Raw genomic sequence first — 24,062 nt, forward strand, 5'->3', positions numbered from 1 at the left:
AGAAAGCTCAGGACCGGGGCGCTGCCACCAGGGCTGGATGGAGCCTGCCCCGTGGGAAGAAGCACCTGAATTCCGAAGGCCATTCTCACACGCTTTGCAAATTAGCAAATTCATCTCTTTCCCCCCACCCAGAGCCCCAAACAAAGAGGAGTGGGAGGGGGGTCTGGGCCTTTGTTAGGGGAAATTTATTAATATCTGAAATATGCAGCCGCCCTTCCTTTCCACCCCCAATCAAAGCCTTTGCAAACACCTGCGCCTCGCATTTGAAAGGCCCTGGGGCTCTTTTATATGACAAGGCCCTGCCAGGAGGGGGTGGGTGGAACCCGGAGATTCTTCCGGCCTGGGAAACTCTTGGCTCCTCCTAGTCCTGGTCTTCAGCTCCAGCCTTCACCTGCTGGCAGGGCTGAGGAGTGGGAGGGGGAAGAAGGCGGCGGGCCTGGGTAAGGAGAATGCTCACGGGGTCTGCTTTGCCGGCCCTCGCTGCCCCAGGCTCTGCCTGGTTTGACTCGGTGACCTTGAGCAAGTCTCCTTCCCTCCATGGGCCTCAGTTTATCTGTCTGCATAACAGAGAACCTTAGTAGTCTCTAAGGGCCTGGAGTTGTCTTCCTTTCTGAGCCCCACCCACCCCCGCCCCCCACTGCCATAGGGGAAGGTCAGAGCCAGGGCAGAAGCCAGGAGAGCCTGTTTCCTCCCCGTCCAGTGGGAGCTGGGGACCCTGTGCTGCCCACCTCATGGCTCTCAGCAGTAACAAGACAGGGTAAGGAGCATGGCCTCATTTTATTAACAATAAGCCAACAGAACACAAGGGGATGGGGGGACGCAGCGGGAAACAGGCACAGAGGCTGGCCACACTTGCATGGGGAAGCCCTGTCCCGCAGGAGGGAGAATGCTGTGTGCATGAGCCATGCTGAGGCATTTCTGCACCCACCCTCCTCCCTGAGGGACCCACGGTACCAAGGGCTACCCTGTGCCCTCTGGCTCTACCCAACGCTGGGCCCAGGACCCATGTCCTGGAGCAGGGTGGGTGACCTTGGGACCAGCCAGCCACGTGTGTGAGCTGCTTCCTAGTCTCATGGTTGTCCTGTCACCAATAACCAAGGCCAGCTTCCCTGTGGCTCCTGGAACTGGAGGAGACACTGAAGACCGCCAGGACAAGGCAGATGGGAAGAGAGGGGCCCTGGGCCCTGACAGTGACCCTTCCTACCTCCCCAGCCTGTGCAGCTTGGGGTCCAGTGGGTGAAGGGGTGGCCTTCTTTGAAGTGCTGGGGCCTCCTTTCCCCACCTGCAGCCCCAACACCCTGGCTCAGGCCACCAGCACCTCTTTCCCACTTTCCACAGGCCTCCCCACTCCACCCTGTCCCCTCCGATCCCCCCTGCATAGACCCGGAATGATATTCTTCATCATGCAAATCCCTGCCCACCCATCAGCCCTGGCTCCCCCTGTTAGTTTTCCTTCTGGCTTGAACCCTCCTGTAAGCTGGTAAAACCAGTGTCTCCAACCCTCTCGGTCTCTGCCCAGGCAGCTCAGCATCCTCCGGCCCAGAGCTCCTCCCCACCCTGCCCTCTTCCTCTCTCTGCAAACCTTCCCCATCCTCCAGGGCCCTGAGCTCCCACCTCCTTCAGGAGGTCTGCACACAGGAGCCCTGAGGGATCTTTCTCCCCACCTAACTCACTGACCCTTGATCCCCAGGGCCTCGGAGCATTGAGAACCTCTGTGGCTCTGACCCTCCCTGCCCAGCTCAAGATTCTGGTTGTGCTGAGGTGTGTGGGGACAGGCTCCCCCCAAAAAAGGAGGAGTGTAGGCCCTGAATAGAGATGAGAAGGTGGTGCCAGCTGCCCCATGGGAAAGGGAACTGGCTGGTCAGGAGGTGTGGGGTCAAGTCCCCTCTCCCACGTGACCTGGGGCAAGTCCCTCCCCTCCTGGTCTCAGGATGTCCATCTGCAAAGTAGGGCTGAGCTGGATCATTCTCAGCTTTGATGGATCTGAGTATGTCTGTGTGCGTGTAGGGGGTTGTCAGAGGTTTCAGGAGAGGCAGAGGCTGCAGGAGGGACTTCCACTGGGGGACTGGCATCCCTATGGCAACCTCCCACAGCCTCTCAGAATCCCAGAGGGCACAGCTGGCGTTTGCAGGCTTCTAAGACGGGACTGTGAGGTCCTGGGCAGGGCCTCCTGCCCACCTGCCTCCTCCCTCACATCATGGACTCCTCCTCCTCTGCAATCTCATGGTCCACCTCGATGGCGGTGTTCTCAAAGCTGGTGATGCCCCCGTACTTGCGCATGTGCACCATCAGAGGCTTCGGTGACTGGCTCCCAGCCAGTGTGGCCACATACATGCCCGTCCGGTTCTCCTCCAGCGATGGCCCCCAGTCCATGGCCGGCCGGCTGGCCTGTTGGAGCCGCTGCAGCAAAGCAACGACAGCAGTGAAAACAGGAAACAGGCAGCGCTGGTGGAGGGTTCGCTGTGGCCAGGCACCCAGCAAAGACCTGACCACATCACCTGGTGAGTCCTGGCCACAGCACCCTGGGGGAGGGGGCATTATGACGTCCCCCCCAGAGGAGGGATCCACCTGCTCGGGTGAGAATCCTGCTCTACTACTTCAAGCCGGACGGCTCTTGGCAATGCCGCTTGGCTTTTGGTGCTCTGCTTCTTGATCTGTAACTTGGGAATCCCGGTCCCCGTCATAGGGTTGTTGTGAGGGCACTGAGATGACGCACTTAGCAGGGTGCTGGGAACAGTTAGGCCTGGGAAGTGGCGGCTGTTGCTATAATTATGCGGCAGGCCCCTCCTCTGAGCGTCTGAATGCCTATCCAGGAGGCTTCCCTTAAATGCTGTCTTAAGGAGCTGGGGGTTTTTGGAAAAGAGCCGTGAACCGGGAGAACTGAGGTGGGCTTGCAGCTGGCTTTCCTAGTTCCTTCCAGCCCCGACCTGCCTCCTTCTGCCTCTGACCTTTCCCTCGTGGAGCCCCAGTTTCCATGGATGGAGGATGCTGACTAAGATGATGACTAAGCCTAGAGATTACAGAGTTGCTTCTCCCTCAACCACATTCCCAAAGCCCTCTGCCTGCCCTGCCAGGGAGAAGAGAGAGCCCCTGTGTCCTTAAAGAAACGAGGCAGTTAACATGTGGGCAGCCCACTGGGCAGGTTCTAAGAAAGACACCATGTGTGATGCCCTCACCCGGGGTCTGCCACAGCTCGGTACTCACAGCGCAGTGATACTTAGGAAGATGTGTTGAGAGCATGCTACCCCACTGCTCAGAAACCTGCCAATGGCTGCTCATCTCACTGGGAATGAAATCCAAAGTGTGCACCAGGGCCTCCAGCTCCTGGGCCCTGTCTACCACCTGATATCAGCTCCACCAGTTCTCTCCACCCCCTCTGCTCCAGCCGCAGCACTGGCCTCCATGTGTTCTCAAACGTGCCAGCCCCCTGCCCCAGGGCCTTTGCACATGTTGCCTTTCTGCCTGGAATGCTCTCACCCTAGATACCTGCATGGATCACCCTGTCAGTTTAGTCAGGTCTGTCACCTCCTCAGAGTGGTCTTCTCTGACCATCCTGGCCAAAGCACCATTCTTCATTTATTTCTGTATTTTTCTTCTTCTTATTTTTTAGACAGAGTCTTGCTCTGTTGCCCAGGTTGGAGTGCAGTGGCGTGATCTCTGCTCACTACAACCTCTGCCTCCGTTTCTCAGATTCAAGCAATTCTTCTGCCTCAGCCTCCTGAGTAGGTGGGATTACAGGCATGCGCCAACACACCCAGCTAATTTTTGTAGTTTTAGTAGAGACAGGGTTTCACCATGTTGGTCAGGCTGATCTGGAACTCCTAATCTTGTGATCCACCCACCTCAGCCTCCCAAAGTGCTGGGATTACAAGTGTGAGCCACTGCACCTGGCCTCAGAGAACTTCTTTTTTTTTTTTTGAGACGGAGTTTCGCTCTTGTTACCCAGGCTGGAGTGCAATGGCGCGATCTCGGCTCACCGCAACCTCCGCCTCCTGGGTTCAGGCAATTCTCCTGCCTCAGCCTCCTGAGTAGCTGGGATTACAGGCACACGCCACCATGCCCAGCTAATTTTTTGTATTTTTAGTAGAGACAGGGTTTCACCATGTTGACTAGGATGGTCTCGATCTCTTGACCTCGTGATCCACCCGCCTCTGCCTCCCAAAGTGCTGGGATTACAGGCTTGAGCCACCGCGCCCGGCCTCTTTTTTTTTTTTTTTAAGTGCAAAAATTACCTTTGTATATTTGTTTATTGCCTATCTCTCACGCTAAAATATAAGCTCCCTGAGAACAAGGACTTCGATTTGTTTCCAGCTGAAAACTGGGGTGCTCAGACCAAAGTTATTCTACCTGAGTGCCCCGACATTTTGGTCTGGAGAATTCTCTGTTGTGGGGCTGTCCTGTTCAGCAGCGTCCCTCAACTCTGTCCACTGGAAGACAGGAGCACCCCCCCTTGTGCCCCTCTCCCCTCCATGACAACCAACAATGTCTCCAGACATTGCCAAATGTCCCCCAAGGGCAAAATCACTCCCTGTGAGAACCCTGGTGTAAAACTGAGCACCCACTGCACTCCAGCTCTGTGCTGGGCACTGGCTAATTTAATCTTTACAGTGTCCTGATGAGAGGGGTATCTCTACTTTTACCATCTGCCCGCACTGTTATTATCTGAATGTTAAAGGTCAGAGAGATCAGTTAAGTCGGCCAAGGTCACACAGGTGGGAAGTGGTGGCTCGGGGATTTGAACCCATCCTGACCGCATCCTGAACCTTTACAGTATTTTGCTTTTCTGCCTTTCACAATGCAGACTATACTGATAAGCTCCATTTCTTCTCATAGCAGCCCTAAAAGTAGGTATCACTGTCTCCACTTTAAAGACAGAGAGACTTAATCCCAGCACTTTGGGAGGGCGAGGTGGGCGGATCACTTGAGGCCAGGAGTTCGAGATCAAGCTGGCCAACATGGCAAAACCCCACCTCTACTAAAAATATAGAAATTAGCTGGGCGTGGTGGTGGGCATCTATAACCCCAGCTACTTGGGAGGCTGAGGCAGGAGAATCACTTGAACCCGAGGTGGAGGTTGCAGTGAGCCAAGATGGTGCCACTGCACTCCAGCCTGGGTGCCAGAGTGAAATTGTCTCCAAAAGCAAACAAAAAATGACAAAAAAAAAAAAATACCACCTATTGGATACTATGCTCACTGTCTCCACTGTACTGCACTCCGGCCTGGGTGACAGAGCAAGACTCTCTCAAAAAAAATGAATAAATACAATAAAAATAAAGCCAGAGACGCTGAGGTTCAGGGCAGTGCAGTAACTTGCTTAGGGCCACAAGGCTGGCAAATGGCACAGGCAGGATTCTGATCCTAGGGTGAGTGCTGGAAGCCTTGGCCTCTGAAGCTGGCACTCCTGAGCTGGGGAATGCCTCCTCCGCAGTGCTCACCACTCCTCTTGAGTCCCCAAAACATGCCTCTTCCACCTGGCTGTGGGACAGGGAGCAGGGCAGCAAGGCAGTGGTGACTGCTGGGGAGCCCAGCATTCCCAGTGGCTCATTAGCAAGGCTTGGGGGACGTGAGCTTCCTAGGAGCTGGAGCCTCCACCCTGAGCAACTCCCCTGTCTTTCTTCCCTTTGCAGGTACCCTGGCTCTCAAGCAAGGAGCAGAGGTGCAGCTCCTGAGGTTCGGAGAGGGGAAGGAGGTTGCCCCAAGTCACACAGCAATTGGAGGCAGCACAGAGGCTAGACTTTGGGCTTTGTCAGTGGTCTGGCAGCAGGGTGGGGGAGGCATAAACCACTTCTGCCTCTGAGCAACCCCTGCAAGTGGAGCCTTGTAGCGGGGGCAGCTGAGGGATGAGAGCTATGTGGGGGAAGCGGAGGAGGCAGTAATGGGCTGGTAAGCAGAAAGCGGGCGCAGGGGAGGCCCGCTTTGTAGCCATTTTCTGTGATGTAAACATCTCCACCCTTGCCAATTTCTAGCTACCAATGGTTTAACGCCTAGCTCACGCATTCCTGAATATTTAAGGGTTAGCTCTCATGAACCAGTACTAGCTGGCTCCCGCGCACTTCTGGTGGGGTGTGTGTGTGTTGTGGGTGCCTCCATGCTCTCTCTGGATGCTGTCCATCGGGTTCACTCAAGCTGCATTCATGATGACGGCCTCTTGCCACCCGAGGACGCCACACCAGGGGCTGCAAAAGTGCAGGGCTCCGTGTTGAGAGGGCGCAGTGAGTCAGACCACACCACTTCTGCTGGCCCGCAAAGGTCACTACTCCCCTCTTCCAAGGCCTCAGACCCCATGGCAAACGAGTGCACTCTATATGTTTATCTGAGTCACTCCCCAGAACCCTAGGCATGGGCAGGACTCACACCATCATCTATCCCGGGCCACCAGTGGGACACAACAGGACTCCTGGGCACAGGAGAAGGGTGACAGCCTGCCCTCTGGGGTCCCTCACTGTCGTCATTTGACCCTGAGTTCCAGAAGCAAGCTCTGGGCTGGTGACCTGAGTTCAAGACCCGATCCCCCAACCCAACCCATGGTGGGACCTGGGGCTGGTCCCTGGTGAACAGTGGTCTTTGGGTTGTGCCAGCCCCTCCCCCAAGGTGTCACGTGGTACAAAGTGCCACAGGGCAGGACTCCAGCCCCTGAATCTGCCTCAGCCCAGGTGAGTCTCCTTAGGCTAAAAGAAGCTGGATTGGGAGAAATGCCAGATGTAGGTGATGGAGAGGAAGGCAGCAAATCACACTGCCACGTGTGTACCTATGCAACAATTTTGCATGTTCTTCACATGTACCCCAAAACCTAAAATGCAATAAAATAAATAAATGGAAAAAAAAAAAAAAAAAAAAAGAAGCTGGATAAGGTGTGGGTGCAGGTGTTTTCTGTTCCAGCAGGGGGACCCAGCATCAGACCACAGGTCAGGAAGGTTGACAGTGGGCAGGGTGGGCAGACTCACCTCCCAGAGTGAGCCCTCTTCCCGGAGCACAGCCACCAGCATGCCAGCTGGGATCATGAGGCAGGACAGCAGGCCCATCAGGATACCCAGCAGCTCAGCCCAGGGTGGGAAGCGGTAGCTGCCGTACTCCGAGGGCTGGTACTTGACGATGCTATACACCAGCAGGGCCTGCAGGACGGGGACTCCCAGCATCACTGCGGGCTTTTCTCGAAAATACCTTAGGGCCCAAGGTAGCCCAGCCCAGTGCCAGCCCAAGGCCTGAGACAGTCCAGCCCAGAGCTACCCAGGATCCTAAACTGTACCAGAACTGGAGTGGTCCATCGCTGGAGCCTTTGCAAGGCTTGAGCTAGACCCAACACCAAGACCCGCAGCAGCCCAGTTCTGAAGCACCCCAATCCCTGAGCTGCTCCAGCCCCAAGACAGAAAGCACAGCCTAAAGGCTCCAATCCTGAGGCCCTGGGGCTCAGGAAAGACCCACCCATTTAACCAATGGGACGAGGGCCACGCCCAGCACAGCTACAGAAGCTGGGGGCATCGGGGGAGGGGATGGACTAGGGTCCTGGTAATCACCCCACAGCCCTTCACTGTGGGCCCCGGTGGCCCTACCGGACTCAATGTGCAGAGAGGACTCCTGCTCTCCGTTCTGGGGCCCCACCCAGCCACCCTCCCGCCCGCTGCAGTTACCAAGAGCGTGGCTGGGGACAGGAACAGCCAGCAGGCCCTGAAGTAGAGGCCCGGCTTGAAGCCCAGCATCATGTGGATGTCTCGGCAGAACCTCTGAATGCCTGCACAGGGGAGGGGAGGAGGAATGGCCCCACCCGCAGGCCCCATATGCGCCAGCAGCCCCTCTTCTACCCCAACTGCCCCCACTGGAAACCCTGGCCCTGAGGACCAGGGACCCAGGTACTGGGGGGGCCCCAGGGTAGACGCCCGTTCTCCCACTGCAGAGATCCTCCACTCCGCTTCCCATGGCCCTTCTCACCATACACCCGCGTCACGGCGAGGCATGTGGTAATCACCACCACCATCAGCCCGAAGCTGGCGCTGTAGTCATCCAGAAGGACCAGCCAGTACATGCCCCCCTAAAATGCAAGCACAGCTCTCGTGTCCCCTCCCAGGGCCTCGCTCTCTGCTGCAGCCCCTTCGCTTGGCAAGAAGTGAGCAGGAAGCAGCCATGCTGGCTGGGAACACAAGATGACAGGGCGACAGCTGGCTGCCAGCTCAGCCCTTCTAGGCCTCGTCTTATCTGAGTCCCATGACAGCCGTCTATTATAGAAACCTCCTTTCACCAACGAGGAAAAACAGGCTCAGGGAGGGGAAGTCATTTATCCTGAAGCCCCCTCAGCAAGTGCAGGAGTGAAGTTTGAACCCAGATCTTGCAGACTAAGTTTCCAAAGCCAGGACTCTGGGTCACAAGGCCAAGTTGCCTCCCTTGGGAGATAGGGACCGGGAGAGTCTAGGGTCCTCGAAAAGAGGAAGACAGAGGTGGCCCAGCGACTGCTCTGCCGGGCCAGAGATCTTGTCACAGGCATCTGCCCTTGTCCCGCCCACCTGCCATCCTCCCTGCAGCGCCACTCACGTCAGTGGTGAGGATCAGCCCCATCAGGTACATGGCCACGCAGATGAGCCCTGAGAACACCGCCTTCTTAGGCCGCAGGTAGTACGGGAACTCATCCGTCACAGCTGTCACAATGGTCTCCAGAAAAGCAAACTGGGGAGAGAGGAGGGGTTGGGGGTCACAGTTCTACCCCTCACACACACACACACGCACACGCACACACAGTACCTGCTGCCATAGATGAGGCTCACCTGGCTGTCCAGGCCGAGAGTCAGAAGCATGAAGAAGAAGAGGAAAGACCAGAAGGGCGACAGAGGCAGCATGGTCATGGCCTGTGGGTAAACGACAAAGGCCAGGCCAGGGCCTGGGCCAAGGGCACACGGGGTCAGCAGCTTGGGGCATGCGGTGGGCTCCCATATGTACACTCAGACACACACGGCCACTTACACCCATTTGGGCAGCTTGCTTAGCCTAACCCAGAGATGATCACTTAAATGCACCCCCTGACACTTCCTTAACTCCCAGGACAGAGGCCAGCACATTGTAGGTGCTCAATAAACATAGGCTGATAGAATCAATCAGTTAATTAGTACATGTATAAACAAATACAAGACCCCAATATAAAACCTCATTGAAATAAAGATATGTGCACAATTATTGGTACAAATAATCCCACTAACACACACACTTACATGCATCCACTGGCACAAGACACCGTGATTCACAAGATCATTCTTACCCTTTTCACTTGCACATAGACACCTCAACACACAATATAACTTATTTGTACAACCAAGGCACAAAACAGGACAATCTTGCACAGAAAATCATTTACCTCCAGACGTGGGCTAATGCACACTCATTTGCTCACCCAGCCCCTTGCACATGGACCGCCAGAGACCAGCTAGGACACGTTCCTTTGCATGTACATGTGTGCATATGTGCACACATGCGACATACCCATTCACAATCTTTTTTATTTTGAGACGGAGTCTTGCTCTGTTGCCTAGGCTGGAGTGCAGTGACCCAATCTTAGCTCATTGCAACCTCCACCACCCGAGTTAAAGTGATTCTCCTGCCTCAGCCTCCTGAGTAGCTGGGATTACAGGCATGCACTACCATGCCTGGCTAGTTTTTGAATTTTTAATATGATGGGGATTCACCATGTTGACCAGGCTGGTCTTGAACTCCTGACCTCAAGTGATCTGCCCATCTCAGCCTCCCAAAGTGCTGGGATTACAAGCATGAGCCACCGTGCCTGGCCCCCCTCCACAATCTTGCTGGTCCAGCAGCCCAGCCCCAGCTCTGCCCGACACACACGCTCACCCCACCGAGGCCTGGCAGCCTGCCCACCTGCTTTGGCTACTTGGTCCACAGGCACGCCCAGCTCTTGAGACATGTAGCCCAGCACGGAGAAGATGGCAAAGCCAGCCAGGATGCTGGTGATGGCGTTGCCCAGGGTGACGATGAAAGTGTCTCTACCAGAAGAAGTCCAGGTGTGGGCCAGGTGAGTGGGCCTTCCCTTCAGCCTGTGAGGCCCTCCCTGGCCAGCCACTCTCCTCCCTGCTTTGGACCCCGGGTCTGGGAGGCTGTGGGGCACTGACCTATAGATGTTCTGGTGAAACGTGTTGTAGGAGGCAAAGGTGAGGAGCCCCCCGAAGCCCACACCCAGGGAATAGAAGATCTGAAGAGCAGCTTCAATCCATACCTGTGCCGGGGAGGATGGAAAGGGAGGGTATGTGGAGGGTCAAGAACAGAGAAGGAAGGTGGTGAATGATGACGGTGTGACAGGTCCAGGGATGGCATGGTCACGAGCCTCACTCACAAGTGACATGGACCACGAACAAAGCCTGCCCCAACACTTACACGGTGGGATGTGAGCAAGTCCCTTCCCCTCTGCAGGCCTCAGTTTCCCACCCAGGATTTAGAAGATGTTCTCTAAGCTCAATCCAGTTCTGAAGGACATACAGCTAGTGCTCAATTTAACGACCACGATTGGGACTGGCAGACCGGTCGTAACACGATTTGGTCGTAAGTTGCGTAGGCTATATGTACAGTTGAAATGGTGCACACGGAGATGGTAGTGCTTCCGGAAGCTGGTCCGCACTGTCGTACGCCCAGCTGGGCAACGTTTGCCCTGTCAGATGCAGAGCAGTCGTGGCTAGCGATTGTGGTCCTAAAGTCGAATGGTCGTAAGTTGCATAGGTGGTAAGTCGATCAATACCTGTAGAGCCTAATGGAAAGCGTTCAGGGGATCTGTATTGGCCATAAGCCTGCACAACCCCTTTGCTTTCTTTCTGGAGTCCTGGGACCTGGATTTGGACCCCAGCTTCACCACTTTCTAGCTGTGCAGCCCGGGCAAGCCAGGCCACCCCTTTAAACTGCAGGATCCCCATCTGTAATGAGGGGATGTGAATAGTACCTACTTCATGGGAGGAGCAAGGATTAAATCACTACATGCATGCAAAACACTCAGGCACGGCCAGGCAGTCATCGGTCAATACATGCTAACCTTGGTTGTCAGTACCATCGCTAATGCCCGCCTTGCGTTGTACAGTCACACAGATCTGGGCTGGGATCCCTGTTCTGCGATCCCCTAGCTGTATGACCTTAAGCTTATTAAACACTTTCCAGACTCAGTTTAACCCTCTGTAAAATGAGGAGGCTAGTGTTTGCAGGATTGTTAAGGATAATAAATGAAGTATGACATGCAGCTGGTGACACTACAGCGTATTCTTGGAGAATGCTAAAAGAGTGGATGTTAAGTGTCCTCACCACAAAAATGATAATTATGTGAGATCATGCATATGCTAATTAGCTGGATTTCACAGTTCCCCCAAGTACATATGCTTCAAAACATCAGGCTGTACATGATAAATACGTAACATTTTACCTGTCAATTTAAAAATAGAAAAATAAATCATAAAAAGACACAAGAAGGGCTGAGCAGAGTGCCTGGTACTGGGGTGTCCCAGGGAGCCCTCTTTCCACTCTCCAGCTCAGGCCTGACCCCCACCTGCCCCCCACCCTGAGGGGCTCACCTTGGAAGACAACAGATGATGGAACTGGGGGGTGAGATAGAACTGGATGCCCTTCCAGGCCCCTGGGAGGGTGACTCCGCGGACCAGCAGCATGAGCAGGATGAGGTAGGGGAACGTGGCCGTGAAATACACCACCTGAGAGATAGTATGTGAGGAGCCAATGGTATCAGGGACCTTCTCTCTGTGCCACTCCCTATAAATTCATCAGTGGCACTTGCCCCCCAGACATTGGGTAGCCCAAGCCAGGAACCGGCCTCCATCCATGAGGCTTCTCTTTCGCTCCCTCTTCCCTTCACACACCCAGCAACAGCAAAGCACCATCACCTTGCTTCCCAGGGCCATCTCCACTGCAGCCCCTGGTCCAGGCCGCCATTGTTGGTTATAAAAGCCTCCTCCTCCCCGTGTCCAGTCCCTGCCCCTGCAAACCCACTATGCATCATCCTCAGACATTCGACATTCCCAAACTCACTCTGCCCTCTCTCCTCTTCCCAAACCTCCAGCCACCCCTTCAGCAAACACCATCAGGTCTCAACAGCCTCACTGCCTTGGCTTTGACCATAAGCTCCCCTCTCTTTCTATAAGGTTTCTACCCTGTCTTTTTTGTCTTGAATGGCTCCGTTCCTCGTAAACCATACTCATATCATCTGCACCTTGCAGAGGAGACAAGTTCTGATTTATCAATGATAGGGCACACCATCCTGAAGTTCTCTGAGTTTTTTCAAAATGGCTTTATTATCCTGTCCACCCCTCCATCACCTAAAGTAGACATCCTTGGTTTTGTCTTCCAGTCTCAAGTTTGCCTTTTTCAGATAACAGTCCCCTGACTTTCCCACCATGGAGCTGACTCCATTCCCAGCTCCAGGAGTGGATATGTGACCCATGCCCAGCCAAGCAGAGCACTCCATCCTCCCAGCCACAGGGATTAATTCAGGGATGGATGCACAGCCCTGCTCATCCAATGAGACTCAGTTCTGGGATATTTGCAAACTGGGGAAAGACAACTCTTTACCAAGCTTAGATGTACGCTTAGAGCTGCTAGGGTGACCTCACGAAGAATGAAGCCTCAGAAGGAAGCCAAGCTGGAAGGAAGCATTACTGAGAGACCCAGCGAACCAGCTTCCTGATGATGCTAATTGAACCCCCTGAACTCAGTTGCACCTGAAACACACCCTCTAGACTTTCCAACTGAGTGTGATAATTGGGTTCTGGTCACCTGCATCTCAAAGAGCCTGACTCATGTACTCGTACTCCAAGCGTTCAACAAACTCCTGCTGAGCTCATTCAAAATGCCAAGCACGGGGTCAGGATACATCTGAATGTAGACCCTGCCATGGTGAGCTTCCAGTCTAGCAAAGCAGCTGAGCCCTGGTGCGTCCTCAACTCCACGTCTCTGTTCAGCCAGCACTCATCCCCCAGTCCCCATGCTCTCTCCCTTCCCCTCTTCCTGGCTCAAGTCTCAACATCTTCTTATGCTCAGTCCATGCCCTGCCTTCTCCAGGAAGCCCTCACCCCATCCAGCCCCTCACAAGGCTTCACCTTGCCCGAAGACTTCACACCCTTGAGGATACAGAGGAACACGATGACCCAGGCCAGCAGCAGGCAGAGGCAGAGGTTCCAGCGGATCTCCCCAGGGCTGCCGATGCCCTGGCTGCCTTGGATGTGGAGGACATAGCGGCTGTGGAAGACAAAGTTCTCAGTGTCCCCTGGTCACCCCACCAGGCTCCACAGACATGGAGTCAAGCCATGTCCAGCCCACAAGGCCCTACTGCTCTTCTCCACTTGACACACTCTTGGTCCCTCTTCATCCTTCTCCTACCAACTCTGGCCCAGGAGGCTGGCCTCACCAGACCTTACCCCTTCCTCAGCTTTGAGAGGCTGAGGAAGGAAGATCTCTTGAGGACAGGAGTTCAAGACCAGCCTTCCTCTTCTTCCTTCTTCTTCAGCTTCTGTGTGGGTTTGGCTGATGGAAGGCAACAGTGGGAAATTGGAGTGGGGGGAGGAATGAGGGGTCTGGGTATTTGCATATACATGTGTACAATACACACACACACACACACACACACACACACACACCATCCGGGGCCTGGCCATGACTGTGCTCTTTGGACAGCCTCTTTTCCAAGGCTCTGATTCTCTCCTGGTTCCCTCCCATTTGTCTCTTAGGTTCAGGGGTGGTGACAGCTCTCCCTGTTGCTAGTCACTGATGCTTCATTTTTCCCTGTGGCTTCTGTGACCCTCTGAAAAGTCCCTTCACTAAACTCCCTTCAGTGAAGCCCTCTGACAATCTAGCTGCCTCCTGCCTGTATGCTGACCCATGCAGTGGGCTATGACATGGCCATGGAGAGCCCTGGCAACTGCTGGTGACTGCATCAAATCCTTTGGCTTTAAGCTGCAAACTCAGGCCAATCCTTTCCCACTGGTCCGATAAACTCTTCAGCAAGTGTGGACACTTCAAATGGACTTGAAGTGGACAAATGAATGAACTGTGTGTATTACATGCAAGTTAAAGACCAAAGTCTTTCAAGACACGGAGCCTATCTGGGAGAAATCTCCTAACAGCAGTCCTTTGTAGGTGACGGGATGGGGATATAGGGTCTGTGTTTTCTGAAACATTCTAGAATGTTCCAGAACAGGATCAGGAATCAGGAGTCCTTAGTGTCAGTACTCCCTCTGTCACTAACTACTGAGCAATATTGAGCAAACCTCTGGGCTTTCTTTTTTTTTTTTTTGCAATGCAGAATGCAGTGACAAGGTTTTGTTTTCTTGACCATAAAGTGGGGCATTGGGATAGGCTGGTGAGTGCAACGTGTTTCTGACACATGCCATTCCCAGCAGGACCCACCATGTGCCTGGCACTGTGATAATGATTTCACCTGCACTATGTTGTTTAATTCTGATGACGATCCTTTATTACAGTTCTATCTCTGTTAGATGAGTCTGAGATGGTCCTTACTATGTATGGTCTTGGCCTTATGCTAAGTGATTTACCTATGATATAGCAGTTGCTCAATAAATATTTAGTAAAAAATGAATGGGCTGGGAGTGGTGGCTCACACCTGTAACCCCAGCACTTTGGGAGGCCGAGGCAGATGGATCATGTGGTCAAGAGATTGAGACAATCCTGGCCAACATGGTGAAACCCCATCTCTACTAAAAATACAAAAATTAGCTGGGCATGGCTGTGTGCACCTGTAGTCCCAGCTACTCAGGAGGCTGAGGCAGGAGAATTGCTTGAACCCAGGAGGTGGAGGTTGCAGTGAGCCGAGATTGCACCACTGCACTCCAGCCTGGGTGACAGAGCAAGACTCTTGTCTCAAAAAACAAAAAAATGAATGAGTGGATAAATGACTGGATAACATCTTATGAAGCAGGTACTGTTACCAGCCCCTGTTACAGAGGAAGAAACTGAGGCTCCAAATGTTACTATTCGTTTTGTCATCATCATCACCATCATTCTCAGCTAGTATTTATTGAGCATTTACTATCCAGTCCAGCACCAGACTGGACTGCACAATTTATTTAGATATGCTTCCTTTCCTTTAATCCTCACGGCAACCTTTCTGCGATACCTAGTATTCTTGCCCCCACGCTACAGATAAAGCAACAGAAATCAAATAAATTGTTTACGGTCACACAGCTGGTCAGGTGGAGAGCTGGGATTAAAAGCCAGGGTCCACCTGCCACCAGCACATGTGCTCCGCATGCACCGCCAAGATCAGCTCACCCTTCAGAATCTGGCTCATTTGGCGGTGCACGCTGAGCCCCCTGGGAATGCCCTCTGGCTACCCTCAGTGGCGCAGGGTCCCCTCAGGTGCTGCGGGGGCAGCAGCTGCCTGACCTCCAGTACTCCTCGCTGGGGCTGACGGTGTAGGTGAGGTTGAGGGGCAGGGCCCCATTGCCGTCCTTGGAGCCTCTGTGCTCCAGGCAGAGCTCTGTGTTCCACCAGTTGCCACAGTGCTCCCAGGGCAGATCGCTGGTGAGGGAGGCGAAGAGGTAGAAGAGCACGTAGGCGATGATCATGTTGTAGTAGACGGCCACCAGGCCCACGATGAGCAGCATGGCTGCGCCGGCGCCTGGTGTGGGGAGAGGCTGCTGGGCTGCCCAGGCCACGCCCTCTGTCAGCCGGGTGGGGTGGCCTCCAGGGAGCTGGCAGCTTTCTGGGTTTCACTTCCCTCTCTGCCTGGAGCTTGCGGGGGTTCTGGGGACCACCTCCCTGCCTCCCCCAGACCCGGAGCCCCTTCCCTCCCTGAGGCCTCACCTTTGAAGAGGGGGCTGATTTTCCAGACGGCCAGGGGCCCTAGGCTGGAGAACTGGCCCAGAGAGAGCTCCAGGAAGAAGAGGGGGATGCCACAGATGGCCAGCATGAGGAAGTAGGGCACGAGGAAGGCGCCTGCCGGGAGCGGGGTGGTCAGCAAGCGTCTTGGGGGCAGCCCCCACAAAAGCCCACCTCTAGCCAGCCCCTCCCCTGGCCTGCAGACCCCCCCCACACCTGATGGGACACTTCTCTTCTCTTCTACACCAGACTGCGGAGGGCCAGAGTGGCCGGCAGGGATTTACTCACCTCTGGAGCCCCAGTGCCCAGAACAGTGCTGGGCTCAGAGCAGACACTGAGAAACGCCTGCTGAGGGAGTGAATGAATGAATGAGGGAGAGAATGTGTGAATTTTCTACTGAAGAAAGTGCAGGTTCCTCAGTACAGAAACCAGCACCCTTCAGAATCTGGCTCCATTCTATCTGCCTGCCCCTCCCCACCATGCCGCCTCAGACACTTGTGACTTCCACCTGTGGTTCCGTGGGCCCAACAGCCCTTCCCCTTTGATTCTCATATTGGCAGTCCCTTCTTTAGAGAACTGCCCACCACCATATGGCTCTAGAAGGGTTGCCAGTCACATCGACCAACCCCCTCCTCGGCGACCTTGGGCAGAATAAGTTGGAAGTGATTTATAGTAACCTGGGGCTGGGAGGAGGGAGTTCATCACCCTCTCCACCTTCCCCAGTGGGCATCTAGCCAAAGCCAGGCCCTGAGAGACCTTCCCTGCAATTCTGTACAGATTCATTCAGACAGAGCAGTTCTGCAAAGCTCTCGGGTTGCTAAGCCCATTTGAGGATGAAGTGATTACAGAGTTGTCTGTGGCCACCTCCCCGAGAGGCCTGTCCCCACCCACTGCAGGGAGGAAGCCTGTCTCCGGACAAAATTAGGCCAGCGCACAGAGAGGAAGAGTAGGGACGTGGGGAGAGGGCTTGCCGAGAGACACCAGGGGTAGCATCCAGGTCCTGGAGCTTCAGAGGCTAGCTCTAGTCACACACAGCCTAGTCAGGTAAACTGATCCTTTGCTTCGTCTGGCTTTATTTGGATTTCTCTCACTTTCTCAATATATGCTTCCTTCAAGAGTTTGCTAGAGACAGGAGGAGGTACAGAGTATTGGTGAGAATCCACTGGCTGGGGAGGAGGTAGTCCTGGGTTGGAATGTTGGCTCTGCCACCCTGTGACCTTGGGCAAGGACATTGGTCTCTTCAAGTTCCAGCTACCTCATCAGATCCATGGTGCCCACCCAGTAGGGTCATCACTGGGGGTAAATGAGATGGGTGCAGAAAGCACCAAGCCCAGGGCCTGACAGGTGGTAAGCGCTCAGCCTTAGCTTTTGCTAATGAGACTTGGAACAGTCACTTGATGGAGAAGCAGGGACAAAAGGAAATTTGTTTAAGATGGGAGAGACTTTGTGTTTGCAGCCTGAATGGAAGGAAGCAAAAGAGGAGGAAAGATTGGAGACTCAGGAGAGGGAATGATTGATGGAGCATGGCTCAGGAGGAGGTGGGGGAGGAGGGGGTGGGGAGAGCACTGAAAGCGCAGTGATCATCGGCAGGCAGATACAGCTTTTCATCACAAAGCAGAGGCAGATCCCTCCGCTCACCGTGCAGGTGTGACCAGCCTTAGAGAGGGAACCATGTGGGTACCCTTCCCGGGGATGAGAGGGAGGAAGGAAGGGCCTGGGTGATATGAAGGACAAGACGGGGTGAACTCCCTCCTCCCAGCCCTAGGTTACTATAAACCGCTTTCAATGAATTCTGCCCAAGGTCGCCTAGGAGACAGTGGCTGAGGCCACCAAAAAGCTCACTCTACCCCAGGGCCTTGGCCCATCACCCCAGACACCCCCGACAGGACCTCAGGCCCATACCTCCTCCGTTGGTGTAGGCTCGATAGGGGAAGCGCCAGACGTTCCCCAGGCCCACACAGTAGCCAATGCAGGACAGCAGGAAGTCCAGCTTGCCAGTCCAGTTCCCCCTGTCTGCAGCAAAGTCCACGTCCAGGTCAACATCACCCTGGTCACTGGGGGTCATCAGCAGGTCTGGCCTGACGGGCTGCCAATGAGAGAGACCAAAGAGGCCGGGAGAACACTGAGGCCAGGCTAGAAATGCGACCTCAAGACAAAACTCTTGACTTGAACAGGACTAAATTTAAAGACACTCTCTATCAGTCCAGATAATCAAGCGCTCTCAATTGGACTAACCCACTCTTATGAAGGAGAGGCTCAGAATGTTAGGTGACCACAAACTTACAGAGCCAGCAGGGTACGTAGACAGTAACAAAGCTACCCTGACCTCAGTTTGGCTAACACAGAGGTCAAATCAAGGGATGGTTCTATTTTGATGAGGATGAGGATGATCTTAGTAAGAGTTACTGTGTATTGAGCACTTTTATGTGCCTACTGTGCTGGACATCTCACTCATCTGATGTCATTCTCAGAACAACCCTTTGAGCCGAATACTCATCTAAGCTCCATTTTTACCATAAGGAAAACTGAGGCTCCAAGAGGCGTCATGACATACCCAAGGTCTCTAGCAGATTGGTGAGTGGAAGAGCTAGGTCTGCAGCCCAAGGCTTCCTGATGCGAAAGCCAGGTCTCCTCACCCACCAGTGCTGGAGTTTGGCTACTCCGTTCCGGGCACTGTATTTTAAGAAAGATGCAGATGATATGGAGCATGTCCAAAGGGCAGGTGGCCAGACTGGAGGAAAAGAGGTTATAGGACAACGGGAAGAAGCCGGGAGCCCTCAGCGTGGAAAGGAGAGGACTTGGAGGGACCTGGGACTCCCTTGAGGGAGGGAGTCCACATATGCTCCGTGGCTCAAAGGGGGCCTACTGAGAACCAAGAAGATCTGACTCCTTGGTTAGGACTGGTACTTTTCAGCCAGAAAGCTTCCCCCAGTACTCCCCCTCCCCACACACTGACAGCTTGGTTGGGAGGTCCAACCTCCCCAGGCAAGGCGGGAGAGCCTGAGGTCTGGGTGAATTTTTTTTTTTTTTTTTTTTTTTTTTTGAGACGGAGTCTCGCTCTTGTTACCCAGGCTGGAGTGCAATGCGGCTCACCGCAACCTCTGCCTCCTGGGTTCAGGCAATTCTCCTGCCTCAGCCTCCTGAGTAGCTGGGATTACAGGCACACACCACCATGCCCAGCTAATTTTTTGTATTTTTAGTAGAGACGGGGTTTCACCATGTTGACCAGGATGGTCTCGATCTCTTGACCTCGTGATCCACCCGCCTCGGCCTCCCAAAGTGCTGGCATTACAGGCTTGAGCCACCGCGCCCGGCCTTGTCTGGGTGAATTTTATGAATGTTGGCTCATGAGCAGGAAGAAGGTACTTAAGCGTGATCTGTCTCAGAAAGTCATAATCTTGCTGTCCCTGGAGGAGAGACGCATGGACAGAGGGGAGTAGAGGCCAGCTGTCCCTAAGGTCTCCTTTCATGCTTCAAAGTGAGTGGGAGATCCATGGGGCATTCTTCCTTCAGAAACCCTCAGTGATGGTGACCACAGTGGTGATTTTGCCTGAAGCTGACTATTGGCCACAGGGGCCGTGGTGACAGGGACAGCCAGGCACTAAGATGGGTGACGGTGACAATGACAGAGCATGAAGAGCTGTTTTTAAAGTAAGTAGGCTGCAAGGGTTGAAACAAATACATGCCCGGCAGTTCTTTAGCTGTGATCATGGACATGCTGAGATGACAGGAGTGGCAGATCCCAGACTTACATGAAACCCACCCCTCCCCTCCGATGCCCCTTTCCCTGAGGCTGCCTCTCCAGCTGGGTGAGCATCAGCCTCCAGGAACCTCTCGCTTCCAGGTAAGCTCTGGGAGGGATGAGGTGGCAGCCAGTTGACACTGGTCCTGGCGTTGGGTGGTGAGCAGGCCTGTCACCCTGAGACCTCACCCCGCCCCCAGCACCATTCAGGCTAGTTAGCAGGAGGTCCCGGTAATGAGGCTCCTCTGATCCCTCCAGAGAAACTGCCCTTTCCATGCTCACGGAGCGGTCCCGGTTCTCTGTTTCCATGGTGACATGAGTTCCAAGAGCAGGATGCTGCCAGCTCGTCCCCCTCCTCCCCCAATCAGAGGGAAGCCTGCTTCTGCTTCAGGGGCAGGAGATGGGGTCCTCTAAAGCTGAGCCAATCAGGAGCCCAACTGGAGTCCCCAACCCCACCATGGGGTGAATCCCAGGAGGCTGGCACAGGGAGGATGGGACTGGCTGGGAGACGGAAGAAAACAATCAAATAGCTGGGGCAGGGCTGGAAGCTGAATGAGTTGCTTCATACTCCTGCCCGGGTGTGAGGTTCCCACTCCGGAGTCTCCCACTCGATACCCCAGGGGCACACAGGAACACACACCTGAGTTTGTCAGACCTGCATGCTCACCTTTAGGGACCCACAGCAGGGGCTGGGAGACTCAAGACTGCCCAAGGCAAGGCTCTTAAGGACAGAGAGAGACATTAGGAATCTGGAGTCCAACTTCATCATTGTGCAGATTAGGAAACCGAGTTTCAGGGAGAAGAGATAAGCCCAAGGTCAAACAGCTAGTTAAAGTCTTGCTCTAACACTTGGACCTAGATGCCCTGACTCCAAGTCCAGTGCTCATCTCTGAGCACTGCTGCTCCTTTGCTGAAACCTGGCATTTTCTCCTTCCCTGCCCGCTGCTTGAGACCAAGGGAGAGGACCCTGAGAGGAGGTGGCAACCTAGAACCAACGCTCCGCCCTGCTGGTTCTAGGTGGCTTAGCCTGCCTGCAGGTGAGCAGTCATTCTTACCCCCCTGGGCCTCAGTTGCCTTATTTATAAAGTGGGACTACTAAGACCTAGCCCCCAGAAGTGTTGGAGTATTAATGAGATAAAGCTTGCTAACCCTCCAGCCCAGCACCCAGCAAGCGCTGAGCAAAACATGGCTATTTACCTAATGTGTGGCCCTGTGGCAGAGAGGGACAGGGCTTCTTGTGGGGAGGGAGGGCAGAGAGGGAAGAGAAGGAGAGTGGAAAGGAATGGAAACAGGACCCAGGAGACCCACAAATGGTCCCAAGAAGTCAGTGATGTCAGCGAATTAAAAAAACCACACCGCAGTGATTCCAAGCCCAGCTGCCCGAGAGCAGAGAACTTGAATGAATGTGTGAGTGTGTGTGTGTATGTGTGTGTGTGTGAGTTTGTGTGTGTGTTTGTAGGGAGGTTGAGAACACCAGCCCCTGAAAACAGTCTTCTCACATCTACCAGCTCTTTAGCATTCTTCCCCACCCCTCACACACCCAATGGGGCCCGCTTTGGTGCTGACTTCGACGTTCAGGTTAGAGAATGAACTTGTCCAAAGTCACCAGGCAAGTGGGAGCTGCAGAAATAGTACTCAGGAGATCTGACTCCTTGGTTAGGACGGGCACAAGCCAGAAAGCTTCCCCCAATATTCCCCCTCCCCACACGATGACCTCTTGGCTGAGAGGTCCAACCCCACCAGGTGAGGTGGGAAGAGCCTGAGGTCTGGGCCCATGGCTGCTCTCCTATCCCAGCTTCAATCTTCATTCCCCATATCCTCCCTGTGGTTGCCTCCCTCCAGCCCTGCTGAGGGGCAGCCTGGGGTCTCAGCAGGAAAGCCCAGGGGGCGGAGAGGGAGCAGGTGAGGGAGCAGGTGCCGGCAGGGGAGGAGCAGGCAGGAAAAAGGAGAGTCCTCCCGCAGGCTCTGGGAGCCTGCTTCAGTGTGGATGACCGCCAGGTCCATACCCCCACCTCCCCACGCTCAAATGAGTCCAGCCCAACGCTCAGGTATTCCAACACCCCTCACACCCGGCAATCAGCCCCTGGCGGGGAGCATTAGGGTGGAATTGGGACTAGGGGGAGGTGGGCGCCTGGCCTCGGCAAACCCCACCCCGCGCCTCCCAGGGCTGCACACACCTGTTCACAGGCCTGGCCCAGTGAACCAGGGCTCCCCTCATACTACATCCAGAACCCCAGATGGCGGGGGCAGAGGTGGGGCGCAGACGGTGACCCTGACCTTCCCTGTAATCCAGCTGAGCCTGGCCTTCCCCAGAGCCCGAAGCCGGTTTGGGTGCGCCCTCAGATCCTCCCCAGGGGCCTCGATGGGGGCGGGTCTCTCCAGCCCTCCTCCAGGTGCGCCCCCGCGGCCCCGCCCGTGTGCCTTACCTTGCGGAGGTGAGCTCCCTGGAGCTTCTTCATCTTGGAGGGCGGGTGGCTGGGGCTTGGCAGCTCAGCTGCCCCGGAGCGGAGTGCAGAGAGCTAGGGCGCAAAAGATGTTCCGCCGGCCGCTGCGCCTTTGCCCCCGCGGCTCCCGCGCACCGGCTGGGGCGGGCACGGACGCAGGCGCTGCCGTCTGGCGGCTGCGGTCGTGGAGTGCGGGCAGGGCGCTGTGAACGCCTTGTCTGTCCCTGCGCAGCGCCCGAGGCTAAGGAAGGGTGCACGGCTGCGCCCGCGTAGACACCCAGACAGACCGGCTGACGGACGGACGGCTGGGGGATGCGCGCGCCCCCGCACGCAGAGCTGCGGATTGGAGGGCCCCGAGCGAATGGGGAGGGGGTTCGCGACGGAAACCCTCGGTCTCCTGCGTGACCTTGGGCAAGTGACCTGCCCTCTCTGGGACTCCCTTTCCACAGCTGGGCCACGAGGGAGGCCAGCTACGCGTCTGGACACTGATAGCCCACCCCGCTGTGTCTTCTTTGCTGTGCGACCTTAGGGGATGAGAATCTCACCTCCCTTTCAGGAATGTGAGGAATTCAGGAAGATGGAGCACAGAAAACATCTAGCACAAAGGGCTTGGCACTTACTAAGTGCTCAGTTAACATTTATTCACTGACTGTGAGTTGCCCACGCCACCATTAGTCCAATTATTCAATCTATCAATATTTATTGAGCACCTAAAATGTGCAAGGTCCTGAACTAGATGTCCTATTTTGTCAACCTGGAGAGGCAGGTGTTGTTACTCTCATTCTACAGATGAGGAAGCTGAGGGACAGGAAAGCTAAGTTACTTACTCAAAGTCACAGGGCTAATGAGTGACACCGGGGACAGAGTCAGGCTGCATGGACCTTTAGGCTAGTAGTGGTCATCAACTCCCCTCCTTTCCTTAAGATGAAAGTGAAATGGGGAGGTTTAGGTGAGCAGAAGGGACAGGCAAGTGCCACAGTGTCACTGTGATCTGTGGCTTAGATCATCAGTAACTGGTTTTCTGTCCAGCAGCAGTACGGACTCTGGAAAGTTCTAATTTCAAATCTGTAAAATGGACCACAAACTAGCCCATGCATGGCTGCCTCTGAATGTTCTGAGGGTCCAGTGAGCCTGTGGCTAGGATGGGTAATTAATTGTGAGCTGGAGCAGTGGCACGCATTGGTTTGCTGAGACTGACTGATATACACTAGCGGACCAGTAGATACATTACAAATTATGCCCTTTTCACTCTTACAAGGGTCCCAATTCACTTATTAGTCATACATCTGTTTGGCCTACCACCAGGCGACATGGTGGGGGGGGGAAGTCTCTGGGGAGGAATGAGAATAAGGGTTTGCTCTCTCCCACCCCCGAGCTTGAAAAAAGGTGGGAGGGGTTTAAGTCAAAGCATGAGCTTGGGTAAAGGCCTGACTGGGCTCCAATCTACCTCTCCCCCTCCCCAGGTCCTCTCAAGCTGCTCTCCCCTTTGAGCCTGGCCACTCAGGGTAGGCCGGTGGCTCTCCAGGCCCAGGAGGGAGGTGTCTCCTCTGCCCCCGGCCTGCTGACCCATATGGGGCCAAGAGTGGCTGTGAGTGTGAAGGAAAGGAGCATTTATGGAGCCCTCCTGTCTGCATTATGAAGGATTTTTGCATCCAATATCTAATTTCTAATTCTTTCCAACAGCATGGGAAGACAGGTTTGTGTATCTCATTTTACACCTGAGGAAACTATCCCAGAGGAGTGAAGTCATGCACTGGGCTTTGGAGATGAAGCCAGGAAGGCTGTGGGTCATGGCTAGGAGAGGCAGGAGCCAAGGGCTCCTGAATCCAAGGAGGCCCAGGCAGGACCCTTCCCCATCCCTCACCCAGGGCTTGTCAGTGCATCTTGCACAAAAGAGGCAGCAGCCTTGCTCAACCCCTCCCTCCCATTGGCACTTGGGTTTCATGAGACCCCTTGGAAGTCACAGAGAGCCACAGGGACAGCGAGCAGGGGTGAGGCAGTTGGCTCAGGAGTGGAGAAGACTGGTCTCTTTATGACCCTTCTTAGCAGCACTTCACGG

General features: G+C 54.7%; 1 protein-coding gene across 1 annotated transcript; it reads right to left on the minus strand.

Moving 5' to 3' along the window:
- Window positions 1-760: 760 nt before the first annotated feature.
- SLC6A7 (solute carrier family 6 member 7) lies at window positions 761-22,396 on the minus strand. Its single transcript, XM_032250235.1, has 14 exons — window positions 21,986-22,396; window positions 17,720-17,903; window positions 15,803-15,934; window positions 15,383-15,617; window positions 13,081-13,219; window positions 11,545-11,679; window positions 10,108-10,211; window positions 9,857-9,981; window positions 8,755-8,867; window positions 8,525-8,656; window positions 7,928-8,027; window positions 7,630-7,730; window positions 6,946-7,113; window positions 761-2,400 (listed from the first exon to the last, which is right to left on the minus strand). The coding sequence occupies exons 1-14, from the start codon at window positions 22,016-22,018 to the stop codon at window positions 2,191-2,193; spliced, it is 1,911 nt and encodes a 636-aa protein (XP_032106126.1). The 5' UTR covers window positions 22,019-22,396; the 3' UTR covers window positions 761-2,190.
- Window positions 22,397-24,062: the final 1,666 nt, after the last annotated feature.

Source organism: Sapajus apella, unplaced genomic scaffold (assembly GCF_009761245.1).
Source record: "Sapajus apella isolate SASKATOON/1434 unplaced genomic scaffold, GSC_monkey_1.0 scaffold71, whole genome shotgun sequence".
In the NCBI taxonomy this organism is placed as follows: domain Eukaryota; kingdom Metazoa; phylum Chordata; class Mammalia; order Primates; family Cebidae; genus Sapajus; species Sapajus apella.